Consider the following 16,324-nt stretch of genomic DNA (forward strand, 5'->3'; position numbering starts at 1 on the left):
ATTTTAGATTTATATTGTTGTTTACTTGTTTATTTTTCTCTCCCCACAGACTGTAAGTTCCACAAGAGCTGAGATCTTGTCCATTTTATTTTCCTATACCTCCAGCACCTAGAAAAAGACCTACCACACAGTAAGATTTCAATTAATTCTTTCTTGAATGAAGGAAAGAAGAAAGGAGACCTCTCCGACCCTGTGTTTTCTATGAAGTCACACAGAAAGCCACTGGCCAAATGGGACCCATGAGGTCTGGAGCCACTAAGTGAGTGAGTCTCTTTCACACTAACCCTTTTTTAAAAAATATTTTTTAGCATTTATTTATTTTTTGAGATACAGAGACAGAGCACAAGTGGGAGAGGGGCAGAGAGAGGGAGTCACAGATTCCAAAGCAGGCTCCAGGCTCTGAGCTGTCAGCACAGAGCCCAATGTGGGCCTCGAAATCATGAACCATGAGATCGTGACCTGAGCTGAAGTTGGATGCTTAACCAACTGAGCCACCCAGATGCCCCTCACACTAATCTTCAAGGCCATTTTTTTTTTTTACTGTTTATGTATTTATTTTGAGAGAGAGAGAGAGAGAGAGAGAGAGAGAGTGATCAGGGGAGGGGCAGAGAGAGAGGGAGACAGAGAATCCCAAGCAGGCTCCAGTGCTGTCAGCACAGAACCATACCTGGGGCTCAAACCATGAACTGTGAGATCATGACCTGAGCTGAAATCAAGACTCAGACACTCAACTGACTGAGCTACCTGGGTACCCAGTCCTCAATGCCATTTAATAAACCATGTCATTTTAGTAAAGTACATGATGCCATCCATTCTCTAGAGAGTTCTTCATCACCAGCACCTTTGTCTTAGGAAAATTTGTCCCTCTTGCCTTGGTAATCCAACACAGGAGACAGTCTCTAGGAGTTAGGTCGGTCTTTTACAGAAGAGGGAACAAAGGCTCAAAGAGGTCCAATAACTTAGCCAACATCACACAGATCTCAAATTTAGGTCTATGACACTCTAAAGTTTGTGCTCTTTCTGTTATCCTGCCCTTAGTTTTCTGACATGAGTGTGTGTGTGTGTGTGTGTGTGTGTGTGTGTATTTTTCATTCCCCAGCACTCTTTTCTGCAAATGGTCTTTTCATGCTCTGGGGACTGAGGCGCACGCATACACACTCTGAGTCATTACCAACTTTCTTTTATTTATTGCACCGGAAGAGTAGGAAATAACACAGGCCTACTAAGGAATAAGCAAATTCTAGGTAAACTGCATACGTGGGATTTTTTTAAAAGCACACAAAGTAACCCTAAAACAATCTATACATTTCGGAACATCATGAGAGAGCTGGGGGTTGCACGCAAAGAGGTATGTGCTCAGTAGCATCTTAGACAAATTAACTGAACTCGTGACTATTCCCTCTCCTTTCCAGCCCAGCCTCCTGGACCCACAAACCAAACCATAATGCCTGGGGATGAGCGAGCAAAAGCAGCAGAGAGAAAGAGAGAGACTTTGATTGAAACCAAGGAATTGGGAGGTCTCTGCCTCTGATTCATTTGAATCAAGGGAATTCATTTGGCCTCAGGCACTTAATCATTTCATTCCCCTTTCTGGTTTTATTCGGAGACATGAAGAGGAAAGAATCATCACAGGGGTTGAAGACGTCCTTTTTTGTCGTTCTAGCTGTTGCTTCTGGATTTCCTCACCCAGTGCCCATTGCATATGTTTGGCCAGATGGTTAAGACTCTTGGCGGCCAATTCAGCTGCTCAAGAACATGGTTGTGCTTAACCTCATCGACTTGACTCAGCTTCAGTTCATCCTGGGGTAGGAGTGTGATACCGATCTGTTTAATTAGTTTAATGAGGGCTGAGGGAACTGGTCCACATTTTGAGTTTGTTACACAGAGCAAATTGGTTTGTCTCGCTCTCTCCATGATCTTTTAAGTATTCAGTAGGAGCACTGCTCTCATTACCATTTTGGAAGGGGTTTTTGCCCCCTTCCTCTCCGGTGAGGAGCTGGGTGCTGTCCAGGGTACCAACATGGACAGGAGTCCAGGAACTCGTTTCCTCAAGAGGTGTGTTTCGAATCAATGAGAACACAGAGAGTACAACTGAACACTTGCCCACTGGAGGACTGAACTCTCCAGTGCAGGCATTCCTGCTCCAATAAAATGTGGTGTTTGAGCGTTTTATCTAAAGCATCGGTCTCCGAAGCGGGGAGCACAAGGAGGTCCTTTAAGGTTTGGGATAAAGTGTTAGGATTTCTATTTGTTTGTTTACCTTGTTTTGTTATTTATCTAGAGGAATGAAGAACAAGTCAGTCTGGATTCCTGGGACCGGAGTGGGGGTGGGGGCACATTAATGGGGTGGAGGGATTAATATCAAAAGCCGCTGCTGGCGGTAGTTCAGAGGCCTAGAGTTGGAGCCAAGCACTGAGTCTACTGGACAGGGGAACCTCCATCCTTTCTCCCCACTGACTCCAGACAAGCTCTGCACACCAGGCAGAAAAGAGGCAGGCTGGGTTTGAATGTTTTGCAGACAGTGCTGAACTGAGCATGGGGATTGGGGGGTACAAGGTAGGATGAATGAGGGTACTCCAATCTGGAAGGGTGTCAGGGGAAGCTCCTGACTCAACTCCACGATGGGGAGGGGTTTACCCATCAAGAATCTCTCCGGAGTAGGCATTGGGATCTTCCTGAGACCGAGTTACCACCTTGAACTGGCGCCTGAGAAAACCCCCGTAACGCTTCTGATTGTCCCATTTGAGCTTGGGACGGATGCGCCTCAAGAAGCCCCCGTAGCGTTTGTACAGGTCCTCGTGGCCCACCCTATCCCCATCCCGGTCCCCCTCCCCAGCCACCTCTGAGCTTCTCTTAGGGTATTTGCGTAAGAAGCCCCCATAGCGTTTGACTTGCTCCTTGGGGTCCTCCTCATTGGAATCCAGTGCCCTAGCCTCCATGGCATCATCATGCAGCTGGGTGCCCCCCATCAGCTCAGACTCCCCTCCCTCCCCCAACCTGCCAGAGAGACCCCTGAGCATCTCCGCCAGGCTCCTGCTCGGAGCATTCTCCTCTGTTGGGGTGCGGAGAAGAAATCTGTTTTCCTCCAGCTCCTTCGTGAAGGGCCCAGAGCGCTTGGCCAGCTCACTATAAGGCCCCTCCAAAGAGGACTTGGCCTCCAAATCTTCTCTGCCATTGAGCCCGAAGGTGAAGGGGGTGAAAATAGACAGAAGGCCTTGGCATCTCTCCCACTCCTCGGCAGGCAGCAGCACGGCCTGGCATTCCAGGGAACAAATCTGCAAATCCCCAAAAAACCACAGTGGTAACGTCGCCCCCATCCAACTGTCAAGCCACATGCACCCCCCCCCCTTGCCCCAGACAGTCCCTTGTCCAATGTCTGAGACAATCGAAAGTAGCTGCCTTTCCTAAACTTCAGGCTTCCCACTTTAATCCCTCCCCCTCCCCAGGTGCACTGAGGTAGGTGACCCTGCGTCTGAGTGGAAGAGGAGCCATGTGGAGAGGTGAGACGGTTTTCCCAAGGACACGTGTCTTGCAAATGGCGATGCCAACATCGGAAGTAAGATCTTCCCAGAACATTGTGTGGCGCTCACACATCCTCCTCAACTTCTCACTCCAGAGGGAGCACTTGCCTCTCCCACCCTTTCCTCGGTGTGAAGGATGCTCTTAACACTTTCTAGAGAGGCACCAAAGCAATGCGGGATGGTAGAAAAAACACACTGAGAGGTTTGGGGGCTCATCAAACCTGGGGGGACAATCGTATCCATTTCATGGGAGTGCTGGGGGGCTACAAATGTGATCGCGATGGTGATCATGAGGACGATGATGACAACACCGGACGATTCTGGAACCTGGACCCAGGCAGCCTAAATGTCACAGGTCCTCACGCTTAACCACTGTGCCCTACGCACCGCGTGCATCTCTGTGAGGAGCTGCTAGAATCGTGTGTTTGACACTTTGCGTCACTGTCTCACAGAATCGACCCATTTTGCGGATGAGGAAGCTAAAGCTCAAAGAGGGAGTTTCCAGAAGTCACGGAATGAGAACGTGGCAGAACCAAAGCCTGTGCTCCGTCCATCGCACCTTTGGGACCTTGACTCTAACCTGGCTGCCATCGAGGGAGAGACACATGGGGGGGCGTTTGATTCAAAGCAAAGCCAATAAGGATGGGCCAAGAGATGCTAAGACCCAGGAGAGGGGTTGAGGCTTGGATCCTGTCCACCAGTGGCTGGGGAGGGCGCTCCTTCCATAGGAGTGGCTAGATTTGGATGTGCCCGTCAGCCCGATGCTAAGAAGCCCTGAAAAGTTACCATCAGGCTGCAAACTCCCAGAGCCAGCACTGCCTCGATAATGACACTCCCTGGAAACCTGAGTGCTCGTCCCAGACCTGAGCGAGCCAGGGGGTTCTGAGGTCTGAGGTGGGGATGGAGTTCAGGTGCCCAGGCTGACCACAGGGCAGGACGCGTCCCGCACAGGTAGGACAAGTCTACAGGACAGATACACAGCCACCCAAACTCCACACGCAGACGGTCCCTTCCGCATGCAGGTGTAGGACCTAGGCGTCCTGAAACCTACCAGGGGGTTGACGGGTTTGGACCCATCCTGGGTCTTCACAGCACACAGGGAGCACCGGGACAGGCAGTCCGCTGTGGCAGAGGGGAGCACGAGGAAGCAGGCAGCCAGCACGAGCCCCTGCCACGCCATCCCGTCTCAGCTCTTCCTGCTGCGGGGGGAGAAAGAGAAGAAAATGAAGCCATGAGCGCCTCCTCGGCGTCCGTGTCCTGAGCCATCTCACCAAGCCCTGCGGCCGACCCTGCAAGGCAAACGGTCTCGTTCCCATTTCACAGGAAAATAGAGGCCGCAGGAGGCACCGTAGGTGCCCCAGGCCAAGGGTCAAGGAAGGGGATTAATGTACTGAGTACCTGCTGAGTAGCTTTCCCACAGATGTGCGTTCAATCTGCCCAATGGCTCCTGAGGCGGGTTGTGCTGTATTCATCAGACAGATGGGGAAGTTGAGGCTCAGGAAGGCGAGGGACCTGCCCACACAGCTAGGCAGTGGACAAGCTGGGACTTGACCTGGGTCTGTGGGCCTTCAAAACCCACTTTGCCCACCCAGGAAGCCAGAAGTCACCTGGCATCTGCTTTCCTGGATTTCCTGAGGCTCCATCACCTGCCTTTGTCCCCAACTCTTCAGCGCGTCCCCAGGCCAGTCCTTTCTGCCTTGAAAGGTCTCTGAAATTTGCCTTTTTCCTCCCAGTACTTCTTCTTACCTTGGCCATAGCTCCACCTTCTCCACGCTGGCCTTCTGGCCTCTCGTTCCTTCTTGGATCCCTCCTGCCCACCCCGAAATGAACTGCTCAGCATGACAATTAAGCAATCAGATATGTCACCCTAGGTCAGGCCTGGCCCTTTTCCTAAATGACAGGAACACCCTCAATCCCATCCCTACACCGTAACCACATCCAGCTACTTGCCATTCCTCTAATCAATGTTTCAGGCCCTGTCCCACCTCTGGGCCTTTGCATATGCTGTTCTCTCTACTGAAAAACCCTTCCTCTCCTCTTCTGTTACCTGCCATTTGGGCCCTATGTTAGATATTGCTTCCTCCGGGCAGCTTTTCCAGATCTCTGAGGCCCAATGGGATATTCCTGCTTTGTATTCACCCCTGCATCAAAATATCCCACTATTTGGTAATTATCTATGTGTCTCTTCAGACTTTGGCTCCGCGAAGGCAGGAGCGGTGTCCTGTTTCCGTCTCTGGGTTCCTCAAATATGCCACGTTGCTCCTGCCTCAGGGTCTTTGCACTTCCTGTCCCTTCAAATGGGGGCACAGTACCGTTCTCCCAGCTGGAAATGGAGAGATCCCCTGAGACACCCCACTCCGGGCAGGAGGCTCCAGGCTCTTCCCAGCCTGGTCTTTATAGCCTCAGGGTCTTTGCACTTCCTGTCCCTCCCTCTGTAATACGCTTCGCCCAGATCTAAACATGGCTCGCTCCTCCTTGTGATCAAATGAACGAAATGGCAAATCGCCAGGGAGGCATTTGCTGACTCCTGTGTTTAATGTGGCTTCCCGGGCCGCTCTCACATCACCCTGCTTTGTTGGCATCGGGGCGTTCACCATCTCTTACTACCCTATCGATTAGGTGTTTGTTCCCTGTCGGTGATCCTCGTCTCCCCCACTGGAGCGTTAGCTCCTTACAGGCACAGGCGCTACCTGTCACAGTCCCTGCCGTATCCTAGCACCGGGACACTGACCTGCCCATAGCAGGCACTCGCTAGGCATTCGAATTCAGTCGGTTCCTTCCTCTCCTAATTAACTCCTTAGAAACCAAATATCAAGACTCAAAGCCATTCAAATGGGGGCACAGTACCGTTCTCCCAGCTGGAAATGGGGAGATCCCCTGAGACACCCCACTCCGGGCAGGAGGCTCCAGGCTCTTCCCAGCCTGGTCTTTATAGCCTGACACCTGTCACTCTGTTCACAGGGATGCTGTCCTCCCTCCCTCCCTCCTCCAAGTCTCCCAAGCCTGCAAACGACCCTGTTTCCTCGGGGGATTTAGAGGGTATTTCCCCCACGGTCCCAGAGCCCCGTGTTACAGCCCAGAGCTGAGTCTCCCCCTCAGGGCACACAGGAGGTCCCCCCACCCCTCCTCAAGCCTGTCATCCTATCTACTCCTTCCCAGTGAGGTGGGCACTTCCGGTTCAGGGAATCACCCAAGACCTGTGTCCAACAGTGAAGGTGCAAGGCTGTTTGCTTGACTCCCCACTCGTGTGCCCTTAATGACTACAATTTCGAGAACTTTAACTCATTACCGTGGGTACCTCCATGAGACCCAGAGGACCCAACGCACAGGACCTTTGAACTTGCCTGTTGTTTTCAGTCCACCCACCAACTGTGAGAGGCGGGTATCATCATCCCCACTTTATAGACGAGAAAACTGGTGCTCAGAGAGGCTTGGTAGATCTCCTGAGGTCACACAGCGACTGAAGGTGAGAACTGTCCTGAGGCTGAACAAGGTTTGCTCCCCTAAGCCAGGAAGCTCAGAGAAGAAAGCCCAGGGAAGTGGACCTGGGTCCGTCCCACCTCTCCCGCCCGCCCTCCGTGTTCTCTCACATTCTACCGGCTGCTGAGTGGATTGGGTTCCAGGAGAGCGAGCTGTGCCTTTTATGTGCAGATGCGAAGCAGGCAGCTCGTGTTTTCTCTGGTATCAGCGGTGGCCGGTGGCCGGTGGCGGTGGCGGAGCTGGCTTGTGACGAGATCAGCAGTGAATTGCCTGCGGGGGAGGAGACCGTCCAGCACATTCTTAACTCCTGGCCAGAGGCTTCGCACACAGCTTGGCTGCCAAGGTAGGAGGCCCGATTTGAAATCCTTTTTGTCCCAGGCAGAGGTAGTGTCGGCAACTTTGCCTCTCATCCACTAACTTGATATTTAATAGTAATTCTAGCTGATCAGATGGTTGTTATGTACTCATGATGCTCCGAGCAATTCTCGTGAATTCTAAAAAACTCCTTTCTACTCACAGCGACTGTCTGGGGCGGGTACAGTTGTCGTGCCCTCTTCACGGATAAGGAAACTGAGTTAAGAACCCTGCCAAGATTCTAGAGCTAGTAAGAGGGAAAGCTGGGATTTGTATCCAGGGGGTCTGGCTCGAACCACCTGCAATTCTCAAATGAGTGCCCCATGGGCCCCACCTTCCAAGCTTCCCCCAAGGGGTTCCCTCGGCCTGGAACGCCTGTCTCGCCCCACCCATCTACTCCCATCTCCCTCTGACCAGATAACTCTTGTTCGTCAAAATTCAACCTCAGTTGCCTCCTCCAGGAAGGCTGTCTGTATTGGGCCCCTCCTGTGAACTCCCACAGTCACCTATGCTGGCTCTATCAAATAATGGCCGCTCACTTTCTGAGTTTCCTACCCAGAGGGCACTTTATCTCTGTAAGTGAAGGTCCCTACAGTGAGGGTGTGTGGTGCATTGGAGGATGATAAGGACACCCGGGTGGACGAGGAGGCATAAGGCAGGAAGGAGGCCATGGAGTCTGCAATTGTCTGAAACCAATGAGGCCAACGGATATTCAGCAAAGGGTAATGAAACCAGGTAGCCAGGAGAGGGGAGGGAAGAGGAAGTAAGGGAAAACCTCACATAGGAAGAGGGAAGGAGGGAGGGGAAAAGGAGGGAGACAGTGCAAAATGGTCCAGAGAGAGACAGAGAGGGAGATAGAGACACGTAGGGAGAGAGACTAACACTACAGACAGACACGAAACACAAAAAGAGAGAGGTCCCGGACAGAAGGAGACAGAAGGAAACAGGTCACAGGTTGAACATTAGGGACATTATTCTGAAGCTTTGAATTTTTCTCTCACTTGTTCAGAGCAATGATCTGAGGAGGGGCTTCTTGACCCAGGGAAGGGCATGGCCTAGGAAGCCTTGGCTGCCGAGAAAGCCCAAATCACCCCAGGCCCCCACACTCCACCATCAGAGCCATGGCTCTGTGGCCGCAGAGGGTCTCCCAGGAAGAAATTGGAGAGAGAATTTGATGGCATGGAAGATAGAACAGAGGGCTACCCGAGAAGGGTCAGAGCAGGGAAGGAGGTCAGGCAGGGTGGGGCAGAGCTGAGACCTCTGGCGTCCTCCTACCCAGCCAGCAACCCTAACCCTAACCCCTAACCCTAACCCTAACCAACCCTAACCCTGACCCTAACCAACCCTAACCCAAGCCCTGCAGAAGTCCAGACACTTCAGAGTGACTGCCCGCAGGACAAACTCAGTAAAATGGGCACTGGGTATTTTGACTTTGCACTGGGATTTTCTTTTCTTTTTTCTTGCCTTTTCTTGTCTTTTCTTTTCTGTTCTTTTCTTTTTAATCTCTCTTGCCAACATTTTTAAACTGGGAAATTTTTACACTTCAAAGTCGTAATTTCCACCTTACCTTAAAAAAACAGAAGTCCTGGAGACATCGGGCCTGCATTACAGTATGGCAACAGTCGCCCCAAGGGACACATGCAGCCTGGTCGCCACTGTCCCCACCCAGCAGCTTCCCTTATCTCCACTGCTGAGCAGAGCTGGATAGTTGAGTCTGCTGGCCCTGAACTGCCGTCTCTTAACAACCACGAGAGGCAGCCTGGGGCCAGAGGGGTGCAGCTGGAGAGAAAAGAGGGGGGCGCCTCCAATTCCTTCCTGGCCCCGAAGCGGGGTCACCAAGTGCTTAGTTTATGTGGATTCAAATCCCGGTCTGCCACTTACCACCAGATCAGGGAACTTACTTGACGTTGCTGGGTCTCCGTTTCCTCAGCCCCATCATGGGGCTAACGATAATGCTTTAGGGGGTGGGTGGAATCGAATAAGAGATCACGCACAGGACACGTGGGGGGGGGGGGGTACCTGGCACACAGTGATATTATGATGGGCTTCATAGCAGAGGCTGGGGCCCAGTTCGACTCTTGGGCTACAGGAGGCGCGAAAAGAAGACGGCAAAAAGTCCTGGAACGCAGTTGAAATTCCAAAAAAAAAAAAAGTTGGTGAACGAATCAACTGCCATATGGAGGACCTACTGTGTGCCAGGCAGGGCTGAGTGCTCCTTGTTCCTGGTAACACCAGTCCAATAACAGTGCCAGCACATCTCAAGAGCCTACTAGGTGCCAGGCTGTGCATTACCGTTAGACACGTGATTCGAATCGTCACCACAGCCGGGGCGGGGGGGGGGGGGGGGCGCAGTGAGTGTCTCTGTACCCTTTGTACAGAGGAGAAGACTGAGGCTGGGGAGAGGAGAGGTTGGCCACGTTCGCTTGGCCTGTAAGTGAGAGTCAGGCTTCTGTCCAGATCTCTCGGGGTTAAAAGGCGACTCTAATAAAGACACATCAGCCCTGCGGATTTTCCTGAGGAATCTGATGTCCTTCCTTATCGTTGGCTAAACAAAGGATCGGGTCACATCAGATGGGTCCTGAGGGAGCGCATTTCACCTTTGCTCTGGGGCTGTGCTCGAAGTCATGCATCAGATTAGTAGCCCTGCCTGCGAGTCAGGCCTGATCCGGAAGGAGCTGAGGAGAAAAAGATATGCTCCCGGGGTAAGACAAAGCAGCGAGCCCGCTTGGTGAGCCGGGGGGCGAGTATCAGGTGCATAGACATCAGTGGAGAGTGTGCATGGCCCAGGGGGAAGGAGGGGCCTCCTTCACGGACTGGGTGGGCCGGGGGTGGGGTGGGGGGGCGCGGGGTCCTCACAGCCCTCCCAAGGAAAAACCCTCTTCCCTTGCAGGTCTATAAAACATTTCCTCGGCCACTGCCTCGTGGGCTTAGTGACAGCCCAGTGAGGGACGCAGGGGCCAGTGCGGAGGAGCGGTGATTCTCCCTGGCAGAAAAGGAAATTTTGGACCCACCAGCCTCCACAATCCCATGATCCAATTCCTTCTACTAAATCTCTTTCTCAATACGTACACATCCTGCTTCTCTGGAGAACCCCGAGAACGAACACAACCCCCACCCCAACTGCTCACCGCGGTCCACGGCTGCTTTCGTGCTACAAAGCACAGCGGGCTGTTGAAACGGGGACCGCACAGCCCAGAGGCCAAAAACATATACTAGCTGGTCTTTTACGGACAAGCCGTGCTGACCCCTGCTTTCATCAATTACATAACCATTTTCTAATTCGGATTATTCTCGTCATCTGGAAGCTGACTTTTCTGGGAAAAATCAGAGAGGGATCGCTCTCCTCCCTGAGCCTGGGCTTCTCACTTCTGGTCTATAAATGGGCCGTGTCACCCCCCTGTCCCTCAGGAGGGCTGCCCAGAGGGCATCACTTAAAGGGCCAGCACGCTGTAGTCCCCTTTCCTACCCAGGGCCCAGAGTTCTTGAAAGGGAAGGGACTGCCTGCCCGCCCTCTCATCTCCTCTTGGCAATATTTCTATATTGTAGTCAGAGGGCTCAGAGGAACAGCAAGCATTAAAAAGCCAGCATGGAATAATAATGGCTTGATTTAACATTGCAATTATCTCTCCCAGCACTTTATTGCATATGATTATCCCTATTTGATAGAAGAGGAAATGGGAAAAGGTAGGAATGAAGTCACTTGTTTAAGGTCACATCATGAGTCAGGAGGGAAGCAGAGACAGAGCTGGGGCCTCCCACACCCGGGCCATGACTCGCACTGACTCGCGTTGAGGCTTTCAATGACCCTCCCACAGCCCACTGCACTGCCTCCCTGTGCCGGGCCCCTGGCCTCCCCTGGTCTCCCCTGGCCTCTAGCGGGACAGGTGCTACTGTTACAGGCTCGGGTTCCGGGTGGGGAGAGCGAGGAGGACCAAGTGACAAAGCGCCCTAGGGTCCCGAGCACCTGCGTGGCGTAGCTGGGATTCTCTGAGCCCATAGCATCCCTGGTGAAGGCACCACTACGGGACCCGGCTCCCTGCTATGCATGTCAGTTCCGTGACTGCACGTTCACCCTCTGGAGACTCCAGTAGGCTTGGCACGATCAGCTCCGTTTTCCAGATGGGCACATAGAGTCTTAGAGAGGCAAGATCACCAGGTCAGGGCCGAGAGGCAAGGACATAGAAGAAGCAGGTTTAAAAAGTCAGCCTGCCGCTCGTCCTACAAACCGTCCCCGGGGCAAGGGGTCACGTTAAGTGTCCATCAGACCCTCCCACGGAGCCCCCACATTCCTGAAGATGAGACAGTCTTCTGGAGTGTTAGCCCACCCCAAACCACAAAGTTCACCTTTGTGGGTCCCCAGGGGCTGGCAAAGGGAGACCCTGAGAAGTGAGGGCTGCTGTCCCCGTGAGGCTTTTAGGGTCATTAACAAGGAATGGATTATCACCTGGCTGGCGGTGAGGGGGCTCGGATTCCGGATGGAAAGTGAACCCACTATGGAGTCCAGCAAGACTCAAAGCGCAGAGCCTCTCTTGGGCCATTTGCGGTTCAGGGACCAGAGAGAAGCACAAACCTGCACTCAGGGATCATGGTGGGATTATTAACCTCGTTTATAAAAGAATGATTTTTTTTTTACATGTGTTTTAAGCTTTTGTTTATTTATTTTGAGAGAGAGAGCATGAGCAGGGGAGGGGTAGAGAGAGAGAGAGAGGGAGGGAGGGAGAGAGAGGATCCCAAGCAGGCTCCACGATGGCAGTCAGTGCAGAGCTAGACTCAGGGCTCGAACTCACCAACTGTGAGATCGTGACCTGAGCGGAAATCCAGAGTCAGATGCGCAACTGACTGAGCCACCCAGGCGCCCCTTAGAAGAACGATTTTTAAGAGCAGGAGTCACATGAAACCCTCACCCTTTGTTATTTGACGCAATGAAGGGATGGGGAGAAAGGCCAAGGAAGATGGGCCAGGGAGGGGTGGAGATGAAGAGATGAAGAAAAAAAGAGAGAGAGACAGAGACAGAGAGGGAGACAGAGACAGACATGCACATAGAGAGACACGCGTGTGCCCATAGGAGTGGCAGAGACTCTTGCACGCACAGAGAAATTGATAAAGACACCAGAGAAGCAGAGAGATGATGGAAACTCAACAGAGCTGGAAGAGGTGCCGGGAACCAGAGGGAGAAGGTACAAGAAGGAGCAGAGGAGGGGAGAAAGGAGAAGGAAGGAAGGAGGAAGGGACAGAGAGACTTGGATTCGGGGCCTTGACCTACCGTGTGAGTCACAAATATCAATCCCTCCTCCTGTCAGTGGACCAGAGACCCAGCCACGTAGTAACTGCTCAGTAAACCCTTCTCGGCTTAAACTGAACTGTCCAGTAACAGGTCAAAGAGCCAAAGGACGGTGGACAAACACGATGAATGTGCCTGCTGCACGCAGCCTCCCACTCAGGCCGGTGGGACAGCCGGACGGCCTCAGGGAGAAGCCTCCAGAACGTTCCTGTGCCTCGTGGACCGGGCTCTTTACCCTTCTGCCAGGAGCACAAGTCTGGACCTGGGCTGGGGAAGATTAATGAGGCCCGACATCAAAGGACCCGGGACACCTCTCTGTCTCCAGGGCCTGATCCTGGGCTTACTGGGTGTCCCCAGAAATATTTACTGCCTGCCCTCAATGGCCGGGCTCAGCCGGCCGCCCAGCCTCGGTGAGATCCTTTTAGCCCTTTGTCAGACGCAGCGAGATGGGCTGAGATGAGCGAAAACGGTGAGAGAATTCAGCTAGTTGCCTGTGCTTTCTCAGACACGCGTCGAAATCAAACCACGGACTATTGATCCTGCTTAGAATGATGGAAGACATCTAATAAATACAACAATTGTGCAAGAATGGCCCAAGGAGGTAGGCAGTGGGAAGGGGGGCCCGGGAGGATCGATCGGGAAGAGACTTCATGGTCCCGAGGCGACAGACGAAGGGATGGTCTTCTGTTGGTGTGGAGATTATGGGGTGGGAAGGGGAGGAGAGTGCCAGCCCCACAAACTGAAATACCAGATGTTAGACATCCTTCCCGGACATAGCACACGGCTCCATGGAGTGGATGATGAAGGATATTATAACACATTGCCAGGGTGGACAGGGAGAACGTGAGCAGTCAACGCTAGCATTTATTGAGTACCTACTGAATGCCAGCATCCTATGGGAGTCTCACAATAACCTTAGGAGGCCAACAGTACCGTCCTTACTGCGGAGATGAGGAAATGAACACTCAGCTATCGTCCCCAAATCACACAGCAAATGACGGATGGGCTCTGGGATTTGAACCCAGATCTGTGGGACACTCATGTAGATAATACATGGAACGTTCATGGCTCCCGGGAGTTATCTCAAGACCCTAACCCCTTTCCATTTGCTTTATGGCGAATGCAAATTTCTCAAACAGCCCCGGAGCCAGTCCCTGTGCCCGCTCTTGCTAAAGCATGCTGGGTTCCCGAGGAAGCACTGCGACATCCCCGACAACCCCGCTCCCAGCTGGCAGCTGAGACACAGGATCTGCCTGCCCCCCATCACACCTCTAGCTCATCTGGGGCAAAGCAGTGGGCTTGAGAGCCCGGCAGCAAACGCAAACCTCCCCCAGGGCAGCTCAGCTCCCCCCCCTGGGCTGCTGCAACAGCTCCCCCACGCACATCTCAAAGCCTGGAGATAAATGACCTGCAAAAATAGAACAAAAGGCAAGGTGGGGTGGGATAGAGGGGAGAAAGAAAGGGGAGAAGAGAGGGAAGAGGTAGGTGTGGGAGGGGGAGGCAGGGGGTTGGGGGGCGGGGCAAAGAGGACTGACATTCTGAAATTTGCAACGGATCTTGCCTGGAATGCCTGTCAAAGGAGAAAGACTTGTATATTTTACCAAATGAAGATCTGCAGTCTGTGGGAAGGGAACTGAAATCAGATCCAATAACCTGAAGAGCGTGTTTCCCCTGGGAAGGTTGGAGACTTAATTAAGGAATGTTTGTAAAGCTTGGAGAGATTCTAGATAAAAGACACCCGGGGAAAAAGTACAAGGTCGCAGAATTTACTATTCAACCTTTATGTCGTCACCGGGCTTTTTTTTTTTTTTCCTCCTTTTTTCTTTCCTCTGAAACTCATCAGCCTGTTTTGCTGGAGTCAAACTTTGGGATTCTGTAATACTTTCTTTGAACATGGATATCTTTACCAGGGAGCAAATGGCGTTGCCATCTGAGCTTTCCTCCCTGCCCGACTTCCCTGCTGTAATTTACATGAAAGCAACAAGTCCTTTCGAAGTAAAACCCACAAGAAAAATCCTGCTCAGCCTGAGTCTCCTGGCATGCTGTCACTCTCTTTCCCCATTTCCTCCCAACGAAATAAGCCCCAACTTCATTTCTGCGTGAAATCATGCCCAAGGAAACACTCAAGCCGGCACCCTGTCAGCAATTAAACACGATCCAAAAAAGAATGAAAAGGCTGAACTTGGTTGTACACTGATGTACATTATACTTGGTAAATGCCAGAGCCCTGAATCTCATTAACATCCCCCAGACCTTGTTCTCTACGTCCGGCGAGAATCACTGACCTTTAAAACCGCCCCGAGTGGCTAAACTCACTTCTTCCACCCAGGGCCTCCCATCCTCACCTGGGCACCATGTGTGCAGACTGCTGGGGAAGAAGACGACCTTGGAGCTGAAACCGAGGGGTGGTCCTCTTGGGAGAGGAGTACCCACCTGTGCAAGCCGGGGCTGTACCGAGAGGGAAATTCCGAAGAACCGTCTGTCTCCCGCTAACTGATCTGGCGTTTGTAAACTAGCCTCGTAACTGTAACTATATTTGCCAGATTATCAGACCCAGAGCTGAAATCCCCCAGCCCGTGCTCCTACAGCCCCCAGATCCGGAGGACCGGGAAAAACAAATACAATCAAAAGAGAGGTTCCATTGCCCCTGTGGATATTACCTGTGTTCTTCTTCGTCCCTGGGCAGCTTCTGGCCGAGCAGGTCGGACAGAGGGTGGTGGCAGGTGGCTCAGGGGTCTCCCTGACTCTGGCTGGGAAGGAGGTGCCAAAGAGGCAGCTGTGAGCACCACCAAAGCCCCTCAGAATGGCAGTTCTGGTGCCTCGCCCCCCCTTTTATGGACTAGAGCCTCCTCCTGTCGCTCAGCCCTTGCTGAGCACAGGCTGCTGGGAGCCAATGGGGAAGTAGCTCAGAGCAGTCAGAGGCGCAGACCCCCGGGCCCTTCAACTCGAACTCCCTGGGCCTGACACAATAAGCTTCTCTTCGTGACAGGGGATGTGGAGGAGGAAGCAGCCGTGCAGGGAGGGGGCTGGATCCTGGGTGTAGTGCTGTTTGTCACTTGAAATCCGGCCACTTCAGTCTTTGATGCGTTTCCAGGAGAGTGTCACGGAAAAAAAAAAAAAAAAAAAAAAGAGGGAGAGAGAGAGAGAGAGAGGTAGGAAGGACAGAGACAGAAAGAGTTGGGAAAAGAGAGTCCCAGAGAGTCAGAGACAGGCAGACAGAGAGATACAGAGACAGATGGAGACACAGAAAGAGATAGAGTCGGACAGATATGGAGACAGAGAGAGGGAATCAGACAGATATGGAGACAGATGGGGACAGAGAGAGAGTTGGAGAAGCAGGGAAACAGGATTCAGAGAGAATCAGAAAGAGAAAGAGACAGTGTCAGCAGAGAGGTCGGGCATGATACAGACAAAGCAGGGGAGGAAAGAGAAAATCGGAGAGACACAGGGTGTCAGAGAACGGGGCTACCCAGAGACACCGGGGGAAACGGAGGGAGAGCCAGAGGAAGAGAGATGAGGAAACCAGGACGGAGGACAGGCTCAGACCCCACAGCCATCTGGAAACAACAGAAGAGGCAGGGTCCCCAGACAGGGCAAGTGCCGAGGAGGGGAAGGTGGACGGAGCCGGCCGCCAAGCGTCGCCCTGCGCTGAGCCCCTGGGCACCTCCATGTGCGGCCGGTCACGCGT

General features: G+C 52.7%; 1 protein-coding gene across 1 annotated transcript; it reads right to left on the bottom strand.

The window, feature by feature from the left end:
- Positions 1-1,164: 1,164 nt before the first annotated feature.
- On the bottom strand, positions 1,165-15,689 carry PDYN (prodynorphin). Its single transcript, XM_019462743.2, has 3 exons — positions 15,297-15,689; positions 4,573-4,720; positions 1,165-3,275 (listed from the first exon to the last, which is right to left on the bottom strand). The coding sequence occupies exons 2-3, from the start codon at positions 4,699-4,701 to the stop codon at positions 2,634-2,636; spliced, it is 771 nt and encodes a 256-aa protein (XP_019318288.2). The 5' UTR covers positions 4,702-4,720; positions 15,297-15,689; the 3' UTR covers positions 1,165-2,633.
- Between the last annotated feature and the right edge of the window lie 635 nt (positions 15,690-16,324).

This window comes from Panthera pardus, unplaced genomic scaffold (genome assembly GCF_024362965.1).
Source record: "Panthera pardus isolate Hobbes unplaced genomic scaffold, ASM2436296v1 HiC_scaffold_25, whole genome shotgun sequence".
In the NCBI taxonomy this organism is placed as follows: domain Eukaryota; kingdom Metazoa; phylum Chordata; class Mammalia; order Carnivora; family Felidae; genus Panthera; species Panthera pardus.